Consider the following 21719-nt stretch of genomic DNA (forward strand, 5'->3'; position numbering starts at 1 on the left):
ATTTGACATGATTAGGAATATGGTGGCCAATCCCGGGATCGGGATCGGCGGGATCCCGGGATTTAGGCCCAAAAATGGCCGGGATTCAATCCCGGGATTGGAAGCTCCAATCCCGGGGATTGAGGGATCAGCGTTGAGCGTCCACAGGACGCTCAAACGCTGCCCGGCTTCCTCCTTCCGGGTCCCCTGCACAGTGTGAGAGGTCACGCTGCACTGTCAGCTGCTGGTGGGAGCCGCCAGCAGCGTTCACAGTATGTTCCCTCCCGCCCGCCCCCGGTATATGGTGAGTTATATGTGCGGGGCGGGGTGGGGCGAGGAGGCGGCCACAGGGATTGGCCATTTTTCAATCCCGATACCCGGGATTGAAAAAATGGCCCGGGATTGGCTTCCCTACTTAGGAACAGTATACCTGAATGCGTGGTTTGGCAAAACAAGTTGTACTTACTGCAGCACAGAGAAGAATACTTAACATGAGCGGTGTGGGGCTGATAATTACCATCAGATTCAAATGTCCTTTGTTCCGTCCCAATACAGTCTAATATGCAATTACATAAATGCTTATATCCCATTCTTTGCTACCTCATATTTCGCTTTACAAAAAGTAGAGGGTGAGACTGTAGGTGACCACCCAAAATATGATGACCTGAGTTTCTGGTTACAGTGATATCACATCGCAGGTATATACTGCGGTATCCGGTCTCTAGGTCGACATGTTCTAGGCCGACAAGTCAAAAGGTTGACGTGAGTTTTTTAAAAATGTTTTTATTTTTCTGAACTTTTTCATACTTAACAATCAACGTGAACGACGATTGGGAATAGTAACCTGCCCGAAGCATGGCGAGCGAAGCGAGCCATGAGAGCGGACACTAATTGGGGTTCCCGGTTACTGTACAGAGAAAACAGCACAAAAAAACATTAAAAAACTCATGTCAACCATTTGGCCTGTCGACCTAGACCATGTTGACTTAAAGACCCTGTCGATCTAGTTACTGTCGACCAATGGTGGTCGACCTAGTTACTGTCGACCTACCATACCACACCCATATACTGCACAGAGATTAAAAAAACCCTATTGGCAATTATATTGAGCAGATCCCAAAAATTTCTCCCAATTGTCGCTCATGTATTTCATAAATATATAATTGCCAGTCATTTATTGCACATATCACTCTGCTCCTTACTAGTATCACCCGTCGCCAGTCCCTCTCCCTCAGTGTCGTGCTAGAGTTCTCCTGGCTCCACTATGCAATATAGGGGATTCTGGGTGATTTAGACCTCTGCATGGCCATGAATGGCCCTAATCTACAGTACAATCTCTAGGGACAATCATAGCCACTTATGGCTTAAATGACCACAGCGTTATGATTCAGTGACAGCAGAGGTGGTGGTCACCTACAGTACGTGGTCAGTGAAGGGAAGGAGACACTTATGCACAGCCCAAATCATTTTTTGCTAGCTGCAGTTAGTCAGAACATAGCAGAAGTTCTAGTTTAATCTACATACAGTATCTTGACAAATAATTTTAGTGTAGCTCTTTCAATACAATCTAGGTCTGTTCGGAATGAATTCTCAGAATATGCCATGAAGGATACAGCCTTGTCTGAGATAAAATAATATAAATTACATTTTAGGAGACTTGACATTACAGTTCACATTCACGCTCAACATGTGTGATTCACAGCTTTGAGATTAGCTCAGTGAAGAGAATAGATGTTCTGCATATCAAATGACTTCAAAGCTGTGAGCAGCACTTTCTGTATATGCTCAACACTTTCTAATGCTTTCTTGGGAAGAAGTATTGGATGAAAGAGACAGCAATGTTCACAGATAAGAGAATCCGACATGTCTCACCGCTCCCTTTATATAGCAAACGGCCTAAAGTATAAATGGCAAACGGGCACATTTAACTTTCCTGCTCTATATGCAGTTGAAGTGATGCCAATGTTGGCGAAAGGTTGTAATCATTTTCTTTTTAAACTGGAACAAAAAATGTCAGTGAAAATGTGATTAGCATAGATTATCATTTTTAAATGTCTGGTATCTGAGCCATTGAGGCTGTGGTTTAGTCACTGCTATAGGGTAGTGGTTCCCAAACTGTCTTGAACCATGGCAGTCTAGAATATCAGGTGTTTTTCTCACAGCACCCCTAGGCCAAAAGATTCATACTGAGAAATTCAGTAAGAAATAGGGAGGCTCTTCTGTTGGGCCACATTTTATGATTGGCAGCCAAAAGCACTGGTTTTGCCTATCACTTTGACCTTAAATAATTTGGTTTGGAACAGCACCACCAACCCATGACAACCCTGCAAGTGTACCAACAAGTGTTAACAGTAGGATCAGCACTTGGGTCCCCAATGGGGCGGACTTGCATGGACTGCTCTGAAGCAGAAATGTGCAACCTCAGCGTTGGGTCCCCAGGTATGTGTTCCCAAATGCCTTTAGAGAGTCCCTTCATTTTCTGGTATGCAATTTACAGAAAAAAAACAGGTGTAATTGAGCTAATAAAACCATAAGAATATTGATGTGGCAAAATAAATATAATTAGCAAGACTCGGAATTAACTACATAAAGCATCTGATACACAGTTATATGTAAAAAATACACCAATGAAAAATGCAAATTAAAATATTCAAAGATAAGTACTGATATTAATCATGTCACGAATAGAATATAAAATAAAGATATCTGTCCAATGCTTTTGTAGAGAGTCCCAAGTAATTGTAAACAGAGTCTCAAACTCATGTACAGGATACAATCACCAGAATTGTCCTGACAATGTAAATAACAATCCACTTGGGGATCTTTCTGCTATGATCACTGTACATATGTGTCCTCATACACCTGAGATGCCATACGATGCGAGACACCTGGCGTGACTGAGCTTAACTTTATGCTGCAGGTGGAGGGTTAAGATTAGGCAGCGAGGATGGGGGGGGGGCGGGGGTTTGTGTTAGGCTGCGGGTATTAGAGTTAGGCACCAGCAGGAAGGGTATTTACCGAACAGGTGTCGGAATCCTGCACGTCAGAATGCCGCTGTCGGTACTCTGACCGCCGGCATTCCAAGTGCCAGGATCCAGATAACATTCCTGCAGGACTCTGATTTTTCTCCTTCTATTACAACTGTGAGGTGCGTGAGGCAGTGCTGATTAAGGGGTATGAAAAAGGACTTTGTGTTGTGATTGCATATACGTGGATAGAACGTTTTGTATTATAGTGCCTCTTTGTGTCTGTGTTGTGTGATCTGTTACATTTAATTAAGTCAGCAAAGAAAGGACAGAGGCAGTAAATCCAGTTATGTGGTATAAAATGTATAAAATGAACTAGAGGGCATTACTATAATGTGGCACAATATGAAGTGGGGGCACTATAGTGTGGCATAATATGAACTGGGGGCACTATTTCATAATGTGTATTGAGGATACTGTTTTGCAAAATGTGTACTGGCAGCCCTACAGTGTAACGTACTGTGAACTAGGGCACTACTATGGTTCAGAGAATGAACTAGGGCTCTATTATGGTTCAGAGAATGAACTAGGGCACTATTATGGTTCAGAGAATGAACTAAGGCACTATTATGGGGCATACAGTTAACAACTGCTGCGGGAAGGTGTCCCTCTAGAAGCATTTGGAGATGGGCCTCTTCAAAATGTTGCTACGGGGCCCAAAAAGTTCTGGCTACACCCCTGATAAACAAATATTCAGATGTTTAGTACATTAAAAAATCCAAGATTTCTTTTGTGCTATAATAGACCTTACTCACCATTATATCCTGGAACAGGCTTGCCTGCTTGTCCTGCGGGGGGTTTCAAGGAATTTCCAAGCCCAATACATGTCGCAGTAATAGGAGATCCAGTTTCTAGGCACAGAAGAACAGAGATTTAATTATAAAACAAATAAGGGCTGATTTATAATGTGATCCTGGAAACTCCTGTCTTTTTCCACAAAAGTGCATCTAAATCTATAAGAAGGGATCGCCTCCACTTCAATTCCCTACTTACTATACTCCTGCACTGTTTATGGATGCCGATATGGGGATTCCACTTCTAGTTTGGCTAGTAAATCTGTACATGCTGTCTGAATTTTGCAGCTGACCTCCAAGAAATGATTGGGGAAATTAGTAAGGATGTGTTTGATATGGTTCTTTAAATCTCTGGTTCCATTTCTATCTAACTCCTTTATCGATCGAAAAACAAGATTTATAGTAAGAACTTACGTTGTTAAATCTCTTTCTGCGAGGTACACTGGGCTCCACAGGGAATGACATTGGGGTGTAGAGTAGGATCTTGATCCGAGGCACCAACAGGCTCAAAGCTTTGACCTTCTTCCCAAGATGCATAGCGCCACCTCCTCTATAACCCCGCCTCCGTGCACAGGAGCTCAATTTTTGTTAACCAGTCGAAAGCAGTAGTAGGTAAAAGAGACGACAATCGTTAGTAGCCACATACACCACACACTCACGACAGGAGAGGGTGTCAGCGGCTAATGCCATACCAACCCAAAGAAGCTAAGTGCGACAGGGTGGGCGCCCTGTGGAGCCCATTGTACCTCGCAGAAAAAGATTTAACAACGGTAAGTTCTTACCATAAATCTCGTTTTCTGCTGCGGGGTACACTGGGCTCCACAAGGATTAACATCGGGGATGTCCTAAAGCAGTTCCTTATGGGAGGGGACGCACTGTAACGGGCACAAGAACCCTGCGTCCAAAGGAAGCTTGTATCGAAGGCACAGAACCTTATGAACATGTTCACTGAGGACCACGTAGCCGCCTTGCACAATTGTTCAAGGGTCGCACCACGGCGGGCCGCCCAAGAAGGTCCAACAGACCGAGTAGAATGGGCCTTAATAGTAGCAGGAGCTGGGCGACTTGCCTGTACATAAGCATGTGCAATCACCATTCTAACCCATCTGGCCAAGGTCTGCTTGTGAGCAGGCCAGCCACGTTTGTGAAAACCAAACAGTACAAAGAGAGAATCAGACTTCCTGATAGGAGCTGTCCTCTTCACATAGATACGGAGAGCCTGTACCACATCCAAAGACCGCTCTTTGGAAGACAATTCAGGAGAGGCAAAGGCCGGAACCACAATCTCCTGATTAAGGTGGAAAGAAGACACCACCTTAGGTAGATACCCGGGACGTGTTCTAAGAACCGCCCAATCAAGGTGAAAAATCAGATATGGTGACTTACAGGACAAAGCACCCAAATCCGACACCTGTCTGGCAGAGACAATAGCCAGTAGAAACAACACCTTAAGAGAAAGCCACTTAAGGTCTGCCGATTCAAGAGGCTCAAACGGAGACCCCTGCAACGCCTCCAGAACCACCGGCAGGACGTAAGGAGGTTGAATCCGCAACACAGCCTGAGTAAATGTATGAACATCAGGTAAAGTTGCAATTTTTCTCTGGAACCAAACCGACAAGGCAGAAATATGAACCTTGATGGAGGCCAGACGAAGGCCCCAGTCCAGGCCCTGTTGTAGAAAGGCCAAAAGTTTGGCCGTGCTAAACTTGTAAGTGTCATAATTGTTAGATGCGCACCAAGCAAAGTAAGAATTACAGACCCTATGGTAAATCCGAGCAGAAGCCGCTTTCCGGTCCTTCAACATGGTTTGAATGACCGCCTCAGAAAATCCTTTGGCCCTTAAGACGGAAGATTCAAGAGCCACGCCGTCAAAGCCAATTGGGCTAAGTCCTGATATACACAGGGGCCCTAAACAAGAAGATCTGGGCGCTGTGGAAGTAGAAGGGGACGCTCTATCGAGAGACCCTGAAGGTCTGAGAACCAATGCCGTCTGGGCCACGCTGGAGAGATCAGAAGTAGGATTCCTCCTTCTTGCTTGAACTTCCTTATTACTCTGGGCAGGAGTGACACCGGAGGGAACACGTATTGCAGCCGAAAGTTCCATGGAATTGCCAGGGCGTCCACGAACGCTGCTTGAGGATCCCTTGTCCTTGCTCCGAAGACCGGAACCTTGTGATCGTGTCGAGATGCCATCAGGTCCACATCTGGAAGGCCATACTTGTCCACGAGGAGTTGAAACACATCTGGATGGAGGCTCCATTCTCCGGTGTGTATATCCTGACAACTGAGAAAGTCCACCCAGTGTAGGCCCCCTGGAATGAACACTGCCGATATGGCTGGCAGATGGCGTTCCGCCCACTGAAGAATCCGTGATACTTCCCTCATTGCCATGCGGCTTCCAGTGCCGCCTTGATGATTGATGTAAGCCACCGTGGTGGCGTTGTCAGACTGTACTTGAACAGGTCTGTTCTGTATTAAATGCTGGGCCAAGTTCAATGAGTTGAACACTGCCCGCAATTCCAGAATGTTTATCAGGAGGAGAGACTCCTCTCCTTGGTCCACCGACCCTGAAGGGAGTGTTGCTCCAACACAGCGCCCCAACCTCTCAGACTGGCATCCATCATCAGAAGAACCCAGTTGGAGATCCAGTAGGGACAACCCCTGCTCAATCGTTGGTCCTGAAGCCACCAGCTCAGTGACAGACGGACCTCCGGAGACAAGGAAATCATGTGAGACCTGATCCGGTGAGGTAGGCTGTCCCATTTGGCAAGAATCAATCTGTTTCTGCAGCGTGAATGGAACTGAGCGTACTCCACCATGTCGAAAGCCAACACCATGAGACCTAGCACTTGCATCGCCGAATGTATTGACACTTGCGAACGAGATAGGAAGTATCGAATATTGTCCTGAAGCTTCAGGACCTTCTACTGAGACAAGAACAACCACTGGTTGCGGGTGTCCAACAACGCCCCCAGGTGCACTATGCTTTGCGCAGGGACCAGGGAAGATTTCTTCCAGTTGATGAGCCACCCGTGGGCTTGCAGAAACTGGATAGTCAGATCCAGATGGCGTAGGAGAACTTCTGGGGAATTTGCCAGGATCAACAAGTCGTCCAAATACGGTAGGATCCTGACCCCTTGACGGCGGAGTACAGCCGTCATTACCGCCATGACCTTAGTGAAAACACGCGGAGCCGTGGTCAAGCCAAAAGGTAACGCCCGAAATTGGTAATGGAGGTTGCCCACAGCAAACCTCAGATACTGCTGATGCGACATTGCAATGGGAATATGCAGGTAAGCATCCTGTATGTCCAGGGAGACCATATAATCCCCAGGTTCCAAGGCCAGAACAATAGAGCGAAGGGTTTCCATACGAAACTTAGAAACCCTGACAAATTTGTTCAAGGATTTGATGTTGAGAATGGGCCGGGAAGACCCATTCGGTTTCGGGACTAGGAACAGCGGTGAATAGTACCCCTTCCCTCTCTGAGCAAGAGGCACGTGTACTACCACTCCAGTGTACAGGAGGGACTGCAACACCGAATGAAGAGTTTTTGCCTTCAGATGATCCGAAGGGACGTCTGTCAGGCAAAATTGATGAGGGGGACGTTTCTTGAAGGATACGGCGTAACCTTGAGTGACGACTTCCCGTACCCAGGCATCGGAAGTGGTCTTCAACCATTCCTGGGTAAACCCTAGAAGTAGGCCCCCCACCCTGGGATCCCCCAGGGGGAGGCCCACCCCATCATGAAGCAGGCTTGTCAGTTTTGGGAGCAGGCTGACGGGCAGCCCAGGCCCATTTGGGTTTGGGCTTAGCAGGTTCGTAAGTGCGACCGTGTTTCGGGTACGCCTGACCTTTTGCTTTTCCGGGAGGACGAAAGGAACGAGAGGAAGTACTCTTAGCCTTCGGTGCCAAAGGAGCTGTACTAGGCAGACATGCCGTTTTAGCAGAAGCTAAGTCAGCCACTATCTTGTTGAGATCTTCGCCAAAAAGAATGTCTCCCTTAAAAGGGAGCACCTCCAGGGTTTTCTTGGAGTCCAGATCTATGGACCAGGACCACAACCAAAGAATCCAGCGAGCCAGGATAGATGTAGTAGAAGCCTTGGTCGCCAGAATACCGGCATCAGAAGCCACCTCCTTCACATAATGAGAAACTGTGACAATATACGACAGGCATTGTCTAGCGTGATCGGAAGCATTGGAAGGCAACTCAGCTTCCAACTCCTGGGCCCACACCTCAGTGGCCTCTGCAGCCCAAGTTGCTGCAATAGTGGGACTATGCGCAGCACCAGTGAGGGTGTAAATCGCCTTTAAACAACCCTCCACACGCTTATCCGTCGGTTCCTTCAGAGATGTGGCCTCTGCAGCCCAAGTTGCTGCAATAGTGGGACTATGCGCAGCACCAGTGAGGGTGTAAATCGCCTTTAAACAACCCTCCACACGCTTATCCGTCGGTTCCTTCAGAGATGTGACGGTAGTCACAGGCAGAGCTGAGGATACTACCAGCTGCGCCACCTGCAAATCCACTGGCGGGGGAGTCTCCCAATTTTTACTTAGCTCCACAGCAAGAGGATAGCGAATCAGCATCTTCTTGTGAGGTGTGAATTTCTTACCTGGAGTTTCCCAGAATCCCTGTCGTATGTCCACTAAGTGGTCAGAGTGAGGTAAAACTTGCTTAACCACTTTCTTTCGTTTGAACCTGTCTGGTTTCTTAGGAACGGCATCAGGCTCTGTGTCATCAGTGATCTGAAGAATCATCCTGATTGCCTCCAACAAGTCAGGAACATCTACCCGCGAACCAGCCCCCCCATAAGAAATATCAGGATCAGTATCTGAGGGGTCAGTATAGATACCATCCTCATCAGATGAGGTGTCTGGGACAGTGGTAGACTGTGAGGAAGTAATGGCCCGTTTATATGACCCCTTGGTCTTAGGCGGGCGAGAGTCAGATTTCTTTTTAGTCAGTGACTGGTTTAATTGCTGTAACTGATTGGAGTTTTGATCCACCCAGGGAGGATTAACTGCAGGGACCATGATCGGTTGTACCGGTACAGGGGGTCCTATAGGTGGCGTAAGTTTAGTTACAAACGTAGTTAATAACGAGGAAAATGTAGCCCACGGTGGGTCATTTTGAACCCCCGTTGCCACTATTCCACTGGGGGGGAGGGAACCCCCCCCCAGAACCTGAACTCTCTGCTGCCAAATTTTCCTCAAACACGCCTGCAGCGTCACCTCCACACACTGTGGGATCAGCTCCAGCTTTGTTGCCCCCTTTAGCCGACATAGCTAAAAGTACAATCTTAGGCAACACAGTACAATGGGGGTCATTCCGAGTTGTTCGCTCTTTGCCGATTTTCGCTATGCTGCGATTTGTTGCAAACTACGCATGCGCTTAGTTATTTAACTAAAAACTTAGCAGATTTGCTGTGGATTCTGCGGCGCTTTTCAGTCGCACTGCTGTTCAGTAAATGATTGACAGGAAAGGGGCGTTTGTGGAGTGGCTGGCCGAACGCAGGGCGTGTTTGTGACGTCAAACCAGGAACTAAATGGACTGAGCTGATCGCAATCTGTGAGTAGGTCCGGAGCTACTCAGAAACTGCAAAGAATTATTTAGTAGCAATTCTGCTAATCTTTCGTTCGCACTTCTGCTAAACTAAGATACACTCCCAGAGGGCGGCGGCCTAGCGTGTGCAATGCTGCTAAAAGCAGCTAGCGAGCGAACAACTCGGAATGACCCCCAATATCAGCAGCAATATACCTGACAAGAACCCCCTGTGCAGCTTATGTACTCCGCAAACAAGGAATTCAAGAGGTATATGGTGACTAAAAATCACAAAGAAAAATACACAATGAGTATATCTTGTGAGACACCTATATCAGATAATAAACCTGACGCACTGAGCCCCCTCAGGTCATAGAATATAGGGATAGCAATCTGAGTGAGAGACACGAAATGGAGGTCACACAGCAGCTACATGCACACACATATAGGGGGTCATTCTGAGTTGATCGCTAGCTGAAAATGTCCGCTGCGATTAGGTAAAAAAACTGGCACTTCTGCGCATGCGGCGCAGTGCGCACGTGCGACGTACTTTCACAACGGCCGATGTATTTTCACACAAGGTCTAGCGAAGCTTTTCAGTCGCAATGGCCGCTGCAGAGTGATTGACATAAAGTGGCCGTTTCTGGGTGTCAACTGACCGTTTTCAGGGAGTGCTCGAAAAAACGCAGGCGTGCCAGGAAAAACGCAGGCGTGGCTGGGCGAACGCAGGGCGTGTTTGTGACGTCAAATCCGGAACTGAATGGTCTGAAGTGATCGCAAGCGCTGAGTAAGTCTGAAGCTACTCAGAAACTGCACAATAATTTTTTGTAGCCGTTCTGCGATGCAATCGTTCGCACTTCTGCTAAGCTAAGATACACTCCCAGAGGGCGGCGGCTTAGCGTTTGCACGGCTGCTAAAAACTGCTAGCGAGCGATCAACTCGGAATGACCCCCATAGTCACAATGTACAACGCAGAAATTATGATATGCAATAAAACTGCACTGGACTAGCAATACAAAGTAATACTCAGTATAGATATATAATTAGTAGATATATTAATACACAGTAAATACTGGATGTATATCACAGGGTACTTGTACTATATAACCCTGACCAAATGCACTGTTTCTTAACTAACACTGTCAATAGACATGTAGAATACTTAAGTGTCTTGTAAAATGCACAGCGCTGACATGCAGGCGGCTTTACAAAGGAGGATTTGCCCAAATAGTCCCAGGAACAGTGCTGCTCTGTGTAATGGCGCCCAAACACTGACAGGGAGTGAGGGAGAGAGATATATACAGCTCCAGGGCGGGAACATTACTGTAAATGGCGCCCTGGGACTGGGGGAGAGGCTACAGGTCCAAGCCTTATCCCCCCTGCTGGACCTCACCACTGGTACTATGGGCTGTAATAAAAACGTTTTTTATGAAGAAAAAAACGACCTGTGCCCTTGCCCTGGTGGTTTAGTGGAGTCCCTGCTCGACCACAGTGTCCACGCCAGCGCGCACGGCCCGCCTCCCACCGGCCACGCCAGATTGCAATTTCATCGGGACCCACTTACCTCCTCCCTGAGCGCGGCCACGCGATCCAGGAGGAGAATTTCGGCGAGTGTGTGACTAGCGGGAGCAAACCGGAGCCTCCGCTGTAAGTACCCGGCAACCAGAGCGCGGGAGTATACAGCGCCGCTGGGGGAGGTGATGGAACTGCAGCAGGAGATGTCAGACTGACATCTATCACTGCTGCAGCCCTTGAAGTCTTCTATCTTCGCTTAAAAAGCTCTTCTCAGGGCCGCAGCCCACCTGTTGTATGCCTGCTTACTGCATGGCACCAACTACAAAACTGAGCTCCTGTGCACGGAGGTGGGGTTATAGAGGAGGTGGCGCTATGCATCTTGGGAAGAAGGTCAAATCTTTGGTGCCTCGGATCAAGATCCTACTCTACACCCCAATGTCATTACCTGTGGAGCCCAGTGTACTCCGCAGCAGAAAAAGGTTCCTTGTGCTGTCTGCCCTAATCCTGCAGACTCTGACCCTCTTAGAGATATTGTAAAATCCCACTCCAGTATTGCTTCAGCTTGCAGTAACTCTTTTTTGAAGGAATTAATAAAACATTAGCCCCGTCAACTACTGCTAGACGTTGTGAACTTTGGGATGCTACCAGGAGTGTCAGTGGAAATGGCTACAGTTGATGCTGGAGTTTTACTTTTCATCTGCTTATGAAAATCTGTGACTGTCAAACTACAGTCCCCGATTCCGCAGGGGGTAGAGGTCTGCTCCAGAAACGTAAACTCTGACCCCGTGCTGCAGACCGGACTTATGCACCGATGGATGATTCTGGAGTTATCCTTATATTTGATTGCTTCACATGGTTTATTTCTCTGTATTGCTACTTTCACTGATTTCATTTTTTTGTTACTTGAAGTCTTATGTATCTTTCCTTGCAACTTGGCCACAGTTTGATGATGATGATTATAATAATCATGATTACTATGTTTTCATTTATTGTACTTAATGTGTGTCTCAAGAGCTGTAATTACTATATTGAGGAGGCAGCAATCTAGTCTACATTTATATTTTAATATTTTAACTTGCGCTCTAGATAAGTTGGTATCATTGGTTCAGCACCAGATTGTTTTCTTGTGTGTTTTAGTTAGTCCTGGCTTGTTCTGCCTACTGGAGGTGTATGGGGAAACTAACCTGCACTTAGTGTAACATTCTTATACCCCTTTTTCCACTAGCTTTTTAAAACACGGGTAAATGCGCGGGGGCGCGAAGTTACCCGTGTTTTTTCCTAGTGGAATAGGGTCCCCCAGCAAATTCCCGGATCAAGTGATCCGGGAATCCTACCCGGGTTGAACACGTGTTCAACCCCTCTAGCTGTGTAGTGTGAACGGGAGCCATGTCGAGGTGACACGGCTCCCGTTCACTGTGTATGGGAGGGCGGCGCTGGGAGATCATGTGATCTCCCAGCGCCGCCCCTGCCGCGTCACCAACCCGGCAATTGCTGGGTTGGTGAGCGCTGTCTGTAGGGGGCTGTAGTACGGGTCGCAGCCGTGTCAGGTGACACGGCTGCGACCAGTGCTACTGTAGTGGAGAAGGGGTATAAATTATAGTTTTTCAAAAAAGGAGAAAATAACCCTAGGGTAATTGGCTCCAAGCGCTGAATGGGGAGGTTCAACACAGCAGCTAAACAAAAAGAGCTTGGTCAGACCTCAGATATAGATATACACACAATAAAACATGTAGCGCTTCAAAAAGTCACAAATGAGATGAGTAGGTAATTACAATACACATTTAATTGACCTGGAATAAAATTCAATATAACAATCAATAAAAAATGAAGAATAAAAATATAAAAAACCCTAAAAATGGGTACGGATGGTGTTACTCCCAACCAAATTTGCGTGTGGATCAGGGTGATTATAAAGACCTGTTCCTGAAATATAGTCCCCTTTTTAGTCCCATGCGGACCCAAACATTTGCCAAACGTGAATGATAATTACCACAGATGTGTGTACACACACACACACACACACACACACAAGAAATCCGTAAGGCTGCACTCCATATAAAGAATACAATTTCTCCGGTGCTCTCCGTAGGTGCTCCCCTGCCAGTAGCCCAAATGTAGATCAGCAAGTCGGTGGCACTCGGAATAATACACAGTGAAACTTTCAATGTGTCATCAACGTTTCGAAGGCTTTATTCCCTTGTCATCAGGAGATATCCTGATGACGAGGGAATAAAGCCTTCGAAACATTGATGACACATATATATGGGGCTATTCAATTTTTTATGATGTTCAGCTATGCAACATCATATTTTCCTATGCACCTTTTACAGGTGTGAGGAAAAATCTGCATTGCAATGCCCGTGGTCGTAAGGTGCTGGAGAAATTGTTGAAACACCAGTTACCCCCTGCTCATTGCTACTAATTAAACTGCCTTCACAGATTTCTAATATCTTCATTATCTAAACTGGTAGAACAGCCACAATAATGGTTAATCTACAGTAGATTATTCAGGAGATGGTAAAATGAATTACCTGTTTGCCACCAGTGATCTAGCACCGGAACTTTGAAGGTTTTCTTGGACCATTCCAACGTTTCCAAATCACAACGTTCTCCAGCAACAAACAGAGTGCGGAATCTAATAAAAAATGATCAATAATTGGTCCATGTAGCTTGAATAAAGTTGCCAGGCTTATTCTGAAGTCTCCAAGATTATCCTCAAACTCAAGTAATGGGACCAGCTGAGTGGTAAGGATCTTTCATGGATGCAATCTCCAGGAACACAATTATGTGACTGATTACTCCATTAACCTGTTATTCTACAAATAACTTCATTTATTATATGGCAGCCTTAAATACTGTAGTAAAATGTAAAGTAATCTTACAGATAAGACAGATGTACAAGTAAAGTCAATTGCATAACATCCTACTGTTACTGTATGTGTTACATAATGCAGTTTAGATCTTTGTACACCAGGTAAATGCCTATAAAGTAGCATAGAAAATAAAGTGTGTTATTGGAAATATGTTATATACAATGATGTTTCTGTTACTTAAGTTATTATTTATATTTATTATTATTTATGTTCAGTTATCTACAGCACACACACATTCTGCAGCACTTTATAGAGAATATATTTAGTCCGTCACATCAATCCCTATTTCTTCTACGGGATTCATAGGGCCCCACAGGGAGAACATTTGGGTTGTAGGTGATGGATGAGAGGCCGGGCACCAAACAGTTAAGCTTTCTGGTTTCCCAGAATGCTCGGCTCCTCTCCCCTATAACCCCCTCCTCGATGCTCAGGCAGGTCAGTTTATTGTTTGTGCCAGCTGGAAGCCGAGATGCACCTTTACAGGGGGCTGCTATAGCAGCCCTATGCTTTCAATTTTAAGATTTTTTTTGTTTGTTTCTGAGCTTCTCAGCACTGTAAGCCTGCAGACTTCAGCACTACAGCTCCATCACCCCCCACTGGTGCCGTAACTCCTGCACGTCCAATGCCAAGATGGGTACTTGCAGCGTCTAGCACCGCTCACTGTGGGGACCCCAGGACTGCGTGGCTGGCATATGGGGGCAGATAAGAGGGTTCCATATTAAAGGACCCACATTTAAATTGCGTTCTGCCGCATGTACCGGGAGATGGACCGCAGCGCTGGAGTGGACACTGGCTCTGGTCAGCGATTCCACTAGACCACAAGGGCATATAAAGGCACAGGTTTTAGTGTATACACTACATTTATAAAGGCCTTTAGTACCTGGGGTGGAAGACCAGAAAGGGGAGGGCGGCGCTTAACCTGTAGCCCCTCCCCCAGCTTTGGGTGTCAGTCTACTACAGATTTCCTGCCCTTGAACAGCAATCTTCAGCAAGCAAGGTCTCTGGGAACACTGGGCTCAGTCTCCCCGTCTCCAAGAAACCAGGTTTTTACATACACTTATACCCTACCTGCTTTCAAGAACAGGCTGAGTAGTTGATTCAAGTGCTCATTGCAGTTATATTATTGTGTTTTAATATGAATTGTATGTGACTTGTGCTATCAGGCACTTATACCCTACCTGCTTTCAAGAACAGGCTGAGTAGTTGATTCAAGTGCTCATTGCAGTTATATTATTGTGTTTTAATATGAATTGTATGTGACTTGTGCTATCAGGATTATTCTGAGCAACAGTTAAATTGCTGACTATTGTCACATGCTACATTTGGTTATACAGTTACTGTTGCCATAAAAGTGTGTGAGTGTGACACACAAATTTGAAGTCTAACAAGGCGAAAGGTCACAAACAGTCAGATCAGTAATGATTTTATGTAAAATGTGCTCTGTGGAGTTATCTGCACAGGATGTTGTAGAAGATGGACTGTGTGTTAAATGTTATACACCTCCTGGTCAGTCAACTACTCCTGTACCTACACAGGAACCTCCCTGGGCTTCCTTTACACAGTTATTGGGTACCCTGGTGGACAGATTTACACCAGCCATGAGTCCCCCTATGCAAGTACCAAATCCAGACACAAATTCACCCTGGGTTGAAATTCTGGCAAGTTCGGTTCAAAGTCTAGCACAGACATCTATAGCTTTACAACAGTTGTCAGGGAACAAACAGCATTCTAGATTAACTAGAAATACTACATCTTCATCTCAGTCCACTATTATATCAGACTCAAACAAGACATCCGAGGAGGAAGGTGAAAAGAATACTCTCTCTGTCATGGATTCATGAGTAGCAGAGGAAGGGGCTTCTATTACTGTAGATGTACCAGCATTAATAGATGCAATTAAACAGATCCTTCAGTTATCTGAAGATGACCCTGCGGCTGTTGCTAGGAAAACTGATGTATTTAAACGACAGAAAAAAATTCAGATCAGAATTTCCACATTCTGACCATTTGATGGAAATTAGACAGGAACCTTGGAAAACACCTGGTAAAAGGTTTTCTCTGTCTAAACGACTCATCTCGCTATCCCATCCCTTTGGAGGATAGTGCAAGGTGGGAGACTCCTCCTCCAGTGGATTCTCATATCACACATTTGGCAAAAACATCTACCTTACCTATCACAACCATTTCATCATTAAAGGAACCCACAGATAGAAGCATTGAAAATTGCCTCAAGTCTATCTTTTCACTGATGGGTACTGTAAATAGGCCTACAATAGCAGCTTCATGGGCAGCAAAATCTATTGAATCTTGGTTGCAGGCAATAGAGGAGGAAATACCTCTAGTTATATCAGAAGAGTGCAAAATATATTTGGATTGTATCAAGAAAGCGACTTCTTACATTGAGAAAGTACTGATGCTGGTGTGTTGGCAGCAAAAGCGCTGGCAACATCAGTGCTTGCAAGAAGCATTATTTGGTTACGCTCTTGGAAAGCAGATTAAGACCAAGAAAACTCTGGAAGTACTACCCTTTACGGGAGATCTTCTCTTTGAAGAAGAACTAAACAAAATATTCGTTATGGTTAAACTTACTGTTGATAACGTTATTTCTCCTAAGTCCACAGTATCCACAGAATAACATTGGGATATGACGACGCGACAGCGGATTTGCACCAATCGGTCAAAGCTGTCGGCCTCCCAGTATGCAATGAGCCCGTCCATATATCACCACTTCCTGGCTCAGGCAAATCAGTTGTTTTTCCAAAGCTCAAAGCAGGACCATCATAGAGAGCCCTAATCAGGCGAGAACACCACACATCCGTACAAGAAGGAAGAGGTTAGTGAGTGAAAGGATCCTCAAATCAGGTGTGTCAGGGTAGAATCCCTGTGGATACTGTGGACTTAGGAGTCCACAGGTTATCCACAGGATAATATTGGGATGTCCCAAAGCAATTTAGTGGTGGGGACACTCCTGATTGGACAGGAGAATCCTTCACCCGAATTCAGCATCCTGAGAGGCAAAGGTATCAAAGGCATAATGTCTAATGAATGTGTTAATGGAAGACCGTGTGTCTGCCTTATATACAGTATCTATTCTGCTGAAGCACCACGTTGTGCTGCCCATTACGGACCTACGAGTAGAGTGAGCAGAGACATTAGCTGGAACAGGAAGATCAGCTTGAGAGTATGCTTCCGAAATTGTCATCCGAAGCCACTTCACCAGTGTCTGCTTATCAGCAGGCCATACTCTCTTGTGAACTCCGTAGAGAATGAAGAGAGTGTCTGTCTTTCTGATGGCACTGGTACGATCCACGTAGATCCTTAAGGCATGGACTACGTTCAACGATGCATCTCCTGCAGAAAGGTCCGGCCCCTGGAAGGCCGGGACTACAATTTCTTCGTTAAGATGGAATTTAGACACCACTTTAGGAAGATACCCAGATTTGGTTCTGAAAACCGCTCTACCTGGATAAAAAAAAATCAGAAATGGAGGGTGACATAACAATGCACCTAAATTTGAAACTCTTCTAGCTAAAGCAATAGCTAGTAGAAAGAGAACTTTAGCTATCAACCATTTAAGATCCACTCTATTTAGTGATTCAAATGGGGCAACTTGAAGGGCCTTTAGGACTAACCTCAAGTCCCAGGCACTGTAGGAGGAACAAAAGGAGGTTGAATCTGCAGCATTCCCTGGAAAAAAGTGTGCACATCCTGTAGGTCAGCAATTTTCCTTTTAGAACCATACAGTCAATGCTGACACTTGTACTCTCAAGGAGCCACCCGCAGACCTTAGTCCATTGCTCCCTAAAGGAATGCTAAGACTCTGAAATTCTGAAACCTAAGGTCAAATTTCCAGTCACTGCACCAATGAATATAGGCTTGCCATATTTGGTGATAATGCAAGTTAATGAAGGTTTCCTTACTCTGAGCATTTTTTTTTTAATTACCTGTTGTGAGATCATCTTGCTTTCAGGATGGAAGTCTCCAGAGCCACGCCGTCAAAGACAGTTGATCCAAGTGCTTGTAACAGCAAGGACCCAGAGTCAGTAGATCTAGATGTTGAGGGAGTAGGAATGGAGCATCCATCGACATCCTCTGCAGATCTGTGTAACACTGCCTTCTGGACCAAGCCGGAGATATTAGTATCATGGCACCCTTACCTTGTCTTACATTTCGCATCACCCTAGGTCACAGGGCGATTGGTGGAAACACATAAGCCGGACGAAAGTCCCATCTCACCGACAAGTCATCCACAAAGGTCGCTCTGGGATCCTTTGTTCTTGACCCGTATGCGGAAACTTTGTTCTGAGGGAACGCCATGAGATCTCTCTCCGATAGCCCCCATTGTCTACCAGAGTTTGTAAGACCTTGGGGTGTAAAGCCCATTCGTGCATTATGGTGTGTCTACTGAGAAAATCCGCTTCCCAGTTTAGGACTCCCGGAATGAATACAGCGGACAAGGCTGGATAATGAAGTTCTGCCCACCTTAACGTGTGACTTATCTTTTTCATTGTGTTTTGGATGCGAGTTCCTCACTGATGGTTGCGGTATGCTACTGCCATTGCATTATCCGAGCAGATTTGAGCTGGTTTCCCCTGAAGGATGTTCTTTGCCTGAATAAATGCCATATATATGGCCCGAAGTTCCAATATATTTATCGGCAGGCAACTTTCTTCCTTGGTCCACTGCCCCTGGAAGCAACTCCTTCCTGACACTGCTCCCCAGCCCTGAAGGCTGGCATCAGTTGTCAGAGTTTCCCAATCTGATATCCAAAAGAGTCTCCCTTTGTCCAGATAGGATGTCTGTAGCCACCAGGCTATTGACCTCCTTACTTACAGAGGAAAGACCATAATCTGTGCTTTTACGGTCTAATGAAAACCATTCCACTTGGAAAAGTTGAGATGTTGCAGATGTATCGAGTGGAATGGAGTATACTCCATCATGTCGAAATGTCTACACCATCAATCCGATCACACACATTGCCGCGTAAATGGATACTGTTTGATTCTGTAGCAACTCCTGAATCCTTGAATGAATTTAGGATATTTTGTTCAGAGGTAAAATTACTCTCTGAATACCTGATTCCAACACAGCCCCCAAGTGAGTCATCCGTTGTGATGGAACCAGAGATGACTTTGCCCAATTTATTAGCCAATCGTGTCACTACAAACAAGCTATTGTCTGTTGCAGATGACACTGAAGCTACTCCCTATTGTGCCAGGATTAAAAAGTCGCTGAAGTATGGAAAAATCCTTATCCCCTGCTGACGGAGATAAGATGCCATTACCACCATAATTTTGGTGAATACTATGGGAGCTGTGGGCAGTTCAAATTTTAGGACCTGAACTGAAAAATGCTGCTGGAGGATAGCAACTTAAGATAGCACTGATGGGACAGTGCTATAAGCACATGTAGGTAAACCCACTGGATATCCAGGAATACCATAAAAACCTCCAACTCCATGGCCACAATAATGGAACATAAAGTCTCCAGATGAACCCGAGGTACCCAAATGTATTAGTTCAGCACTTTGAGATTGAGTATGGGCCGGAACGACCTATTTGGCTTCTGGACTAGAACCAGGTTGTAATAAACCGTGTCCTTGTTTTGCAGGACAACTGGAATTATCACTCTTGACTAGTGAGGCCAATCCCGGGATCGGCGCGGATCCCAGGATTTGGGCCCAAAAATGCCGGGATTTGAATCCCGGGATTGGAGCCTCCAATCCCGGGATTCACGGGATTACATTGCGCATGTGAGGGAGGGTGGGTGTAAGTAATACTACTTACTACCATTAGGCGGGCGGCAGCCATGGACAAGCTGAACGCGGCGGCACTTCAAATGTAGCGCCGGCCGCCAGCCAATCAGAGCTGGCGGACCGGCAGCCAATCAGGGAAGCTGCCGCAGCAGCGGCAACCAATCAGGAGCGACTGCTGCTGCCGCTTCCCTGATTGGCTGCCGGTCCGCGAACTCTGGTTGGCTGCCGCTTCATTTGAAATGCCGCCGCGTTCAGTGTGTCCATGGTTGCCGCCCGTCTAATAGCAAGTAGTATTATTTACACCCACCCTCCCTCCGTGCAGTGCTTCCTACAGCCTTCCTCCCTCCCGCGCCGCTACCAACTCTCCCTCCCGCGCCACTACCTACACCCTCCCTCCCGCACCGCTACCTACACCCTCCCTCCTGAGTCCCGCACCCCTACCTACACCCTCCCTACCTCCCGCACCGCTACCTACACCCTCCCTCCAGCGCTGCTCCCTACAACCTTCACTGATCCCTACTGCAATCCCGGGATCGAGCATTTTTCAATCCCGAATCCCGGGATTGAAAAAACGGCCCGGGATTGGCCTCCCTACTCCTGACTGAAGTAACTGCTGAACTGCCTCTTGCAAAGCCCTGGCCTTTGTTTCCACTGAAGATGGACTGGTACAAAAAAACCTTTGAGGAGGGTGTTTCTTGAAAGCAAATGCATAACCGTGAAATACCACTTCTTGCACCCAGGTATCTGTGGTAGACTGCTACCAAATCTGTGCAAACTGAAGAAGTCGGCCTCCCTCTCTGGGGTTCCCCATGTAGGTGAAGGCCCGCACCATCACGCTGATGGGGTTATCTTCTGTTTTGGAGCCGGTCCTCCGGTAGTCCAATTACTTTTTAGTCTTAACATACTTGTTGGATTGGAACTGTTTGCCATCACCCTTTTTGTGTGGAAGGAAACTTCACTTTCTTGGAGTCTGCTTCTAACTCCAAAAACTGTTTAATTCTTTACCATAAAGAATATCTTAGTAAAAAAAACTAAGACTCCAGAACCTTCCTGGATTCTGAGTCAGCTTTCCATGTACGTAGCCAAACCGCTCTGCTACCTGCTAATGCTGAAGCTGATGCCTGAGAGGCAATTGTACCCATATCCAAGGCCGCTTCCATAAACATCGCCACCTGTTTGATATGTGCAATATGGGATTTCTGCTCTCTAGATGTCATTGAAAGATCCTCCTCCATTGCATCAGCCCAGGCTGCCACTGCTTTCGCCATCCTGGGTGAAGCCATGGCTGGTCTTATGATTGCCCAAGACAAGGAAAAAATGTTTTTTAGAAAACCATTGACATCCTTTATTGAGGTTAAAGGCAGAGGTAATGTAGATTTTCGCACCAATCTAATGACATGCGTATCTACTTTGGGAGCCACCTCCCTTTTAAAATAGTCCCCAGCCGGAAGAGGATAATTGAAATTCCATTTCCTTGGAATTCTAACTTCTTACTGGCGTAACCCAAACCTCTTGCATAATTTCCGTCAAATAATCTGACACAGGAACTCAGTCCTAACTGTTTTGGGACGTTTAAACACAGGTGCCTTAGTTTTTAACAAACTCTGCTGCCTCTTCTAAGGATAGAATGGCTTTCATAGCACTAATTAGCTCAGGTATGTCCACTGAGCTGAGGCCTTCCTCCTCGTCTCCGACGAGTCCTTATTTGAAACATGTGTAGACTGTGAAGATGTTGTATCATGTCTATGTGATTTACTTACCACTGGCCTTTCAGCCTGGTTTTCTTGAGAGGCTGCCAATTCCTGTGCTGGATGTGATAAACCCCAGGAGGAATGTTGCATGTAAGGGTTAAAAGGTAACCTATCCCTGGTATAGGAGCTGGCATTATCCGCTCAGCTATACTGGATAATGTCTGGGCAAAGGGTAGCCCATGGGAGTTCAACTTGAAACTGTGCTTGCCTCGGATTATTTAAGTGGCTTCGGTGAAAGCTAAAACAATTTGCACATAATCCATTTTGAACCAGATCCTGAGAGGTTAACCTAGCTTTGCAAGACAAACATGAAATAAGTGTTGGTGCTGCTGTAGAAAGTGTATTTTCCTCACCCTTGCCGATCTTAGACATGATAAATAAATCACACACCTGTACAGTGTTACTACACAATTTGTGACTGTAATCACTTTAAATTTTGTTAACGTGACACACAATCCGTCCCTACCATGCTTTGCACCAGCAT

At 46.0% G+C, this 21719-nt stretch overlaps 1 protein-coding gene across 1 annotated transcript in view; it reads right to left on the reverse strand.

The window, feature by feature from the left end:
• Positions 1-21719, reverse strand: part of ACSS3 (acyl-CoA synthetase short chain family member 3) — a 295452-nt gene that overhangs the window by 50797 nt on the left and 222936 nt on the right. Inside the window, exons 10-11 of the mRNA XM_063927708.1 lie at positions 13388-13491; positions 3761-3856 (exon numbers count right to left, since the gene is read on the reverse strand). Coding sequence (XP_063783778.1) covers positions 3761-3856; positions 13388-13491 — 200 coding nt within the window. The remainder of the gene's footprint in view (positions 1-3760; positions 3857-13387; positions 13492-21719) is intronic.

This window comes from Pseudophryne corroboree, chromosome 6 (assembly GCF_028390025.1).
Source record: "Pseudophryne corroboree isolate aPseCor3 chromosome 6, aPseCor3.hap2, whole genome shotgun sequence".
Taxonomy (NCBI): Eukaryota; Metazoa; Chordata; class Amphibia; order Anura; family Myobatrachidae; genus Pseudophryne; species Pseudophryne corroboree.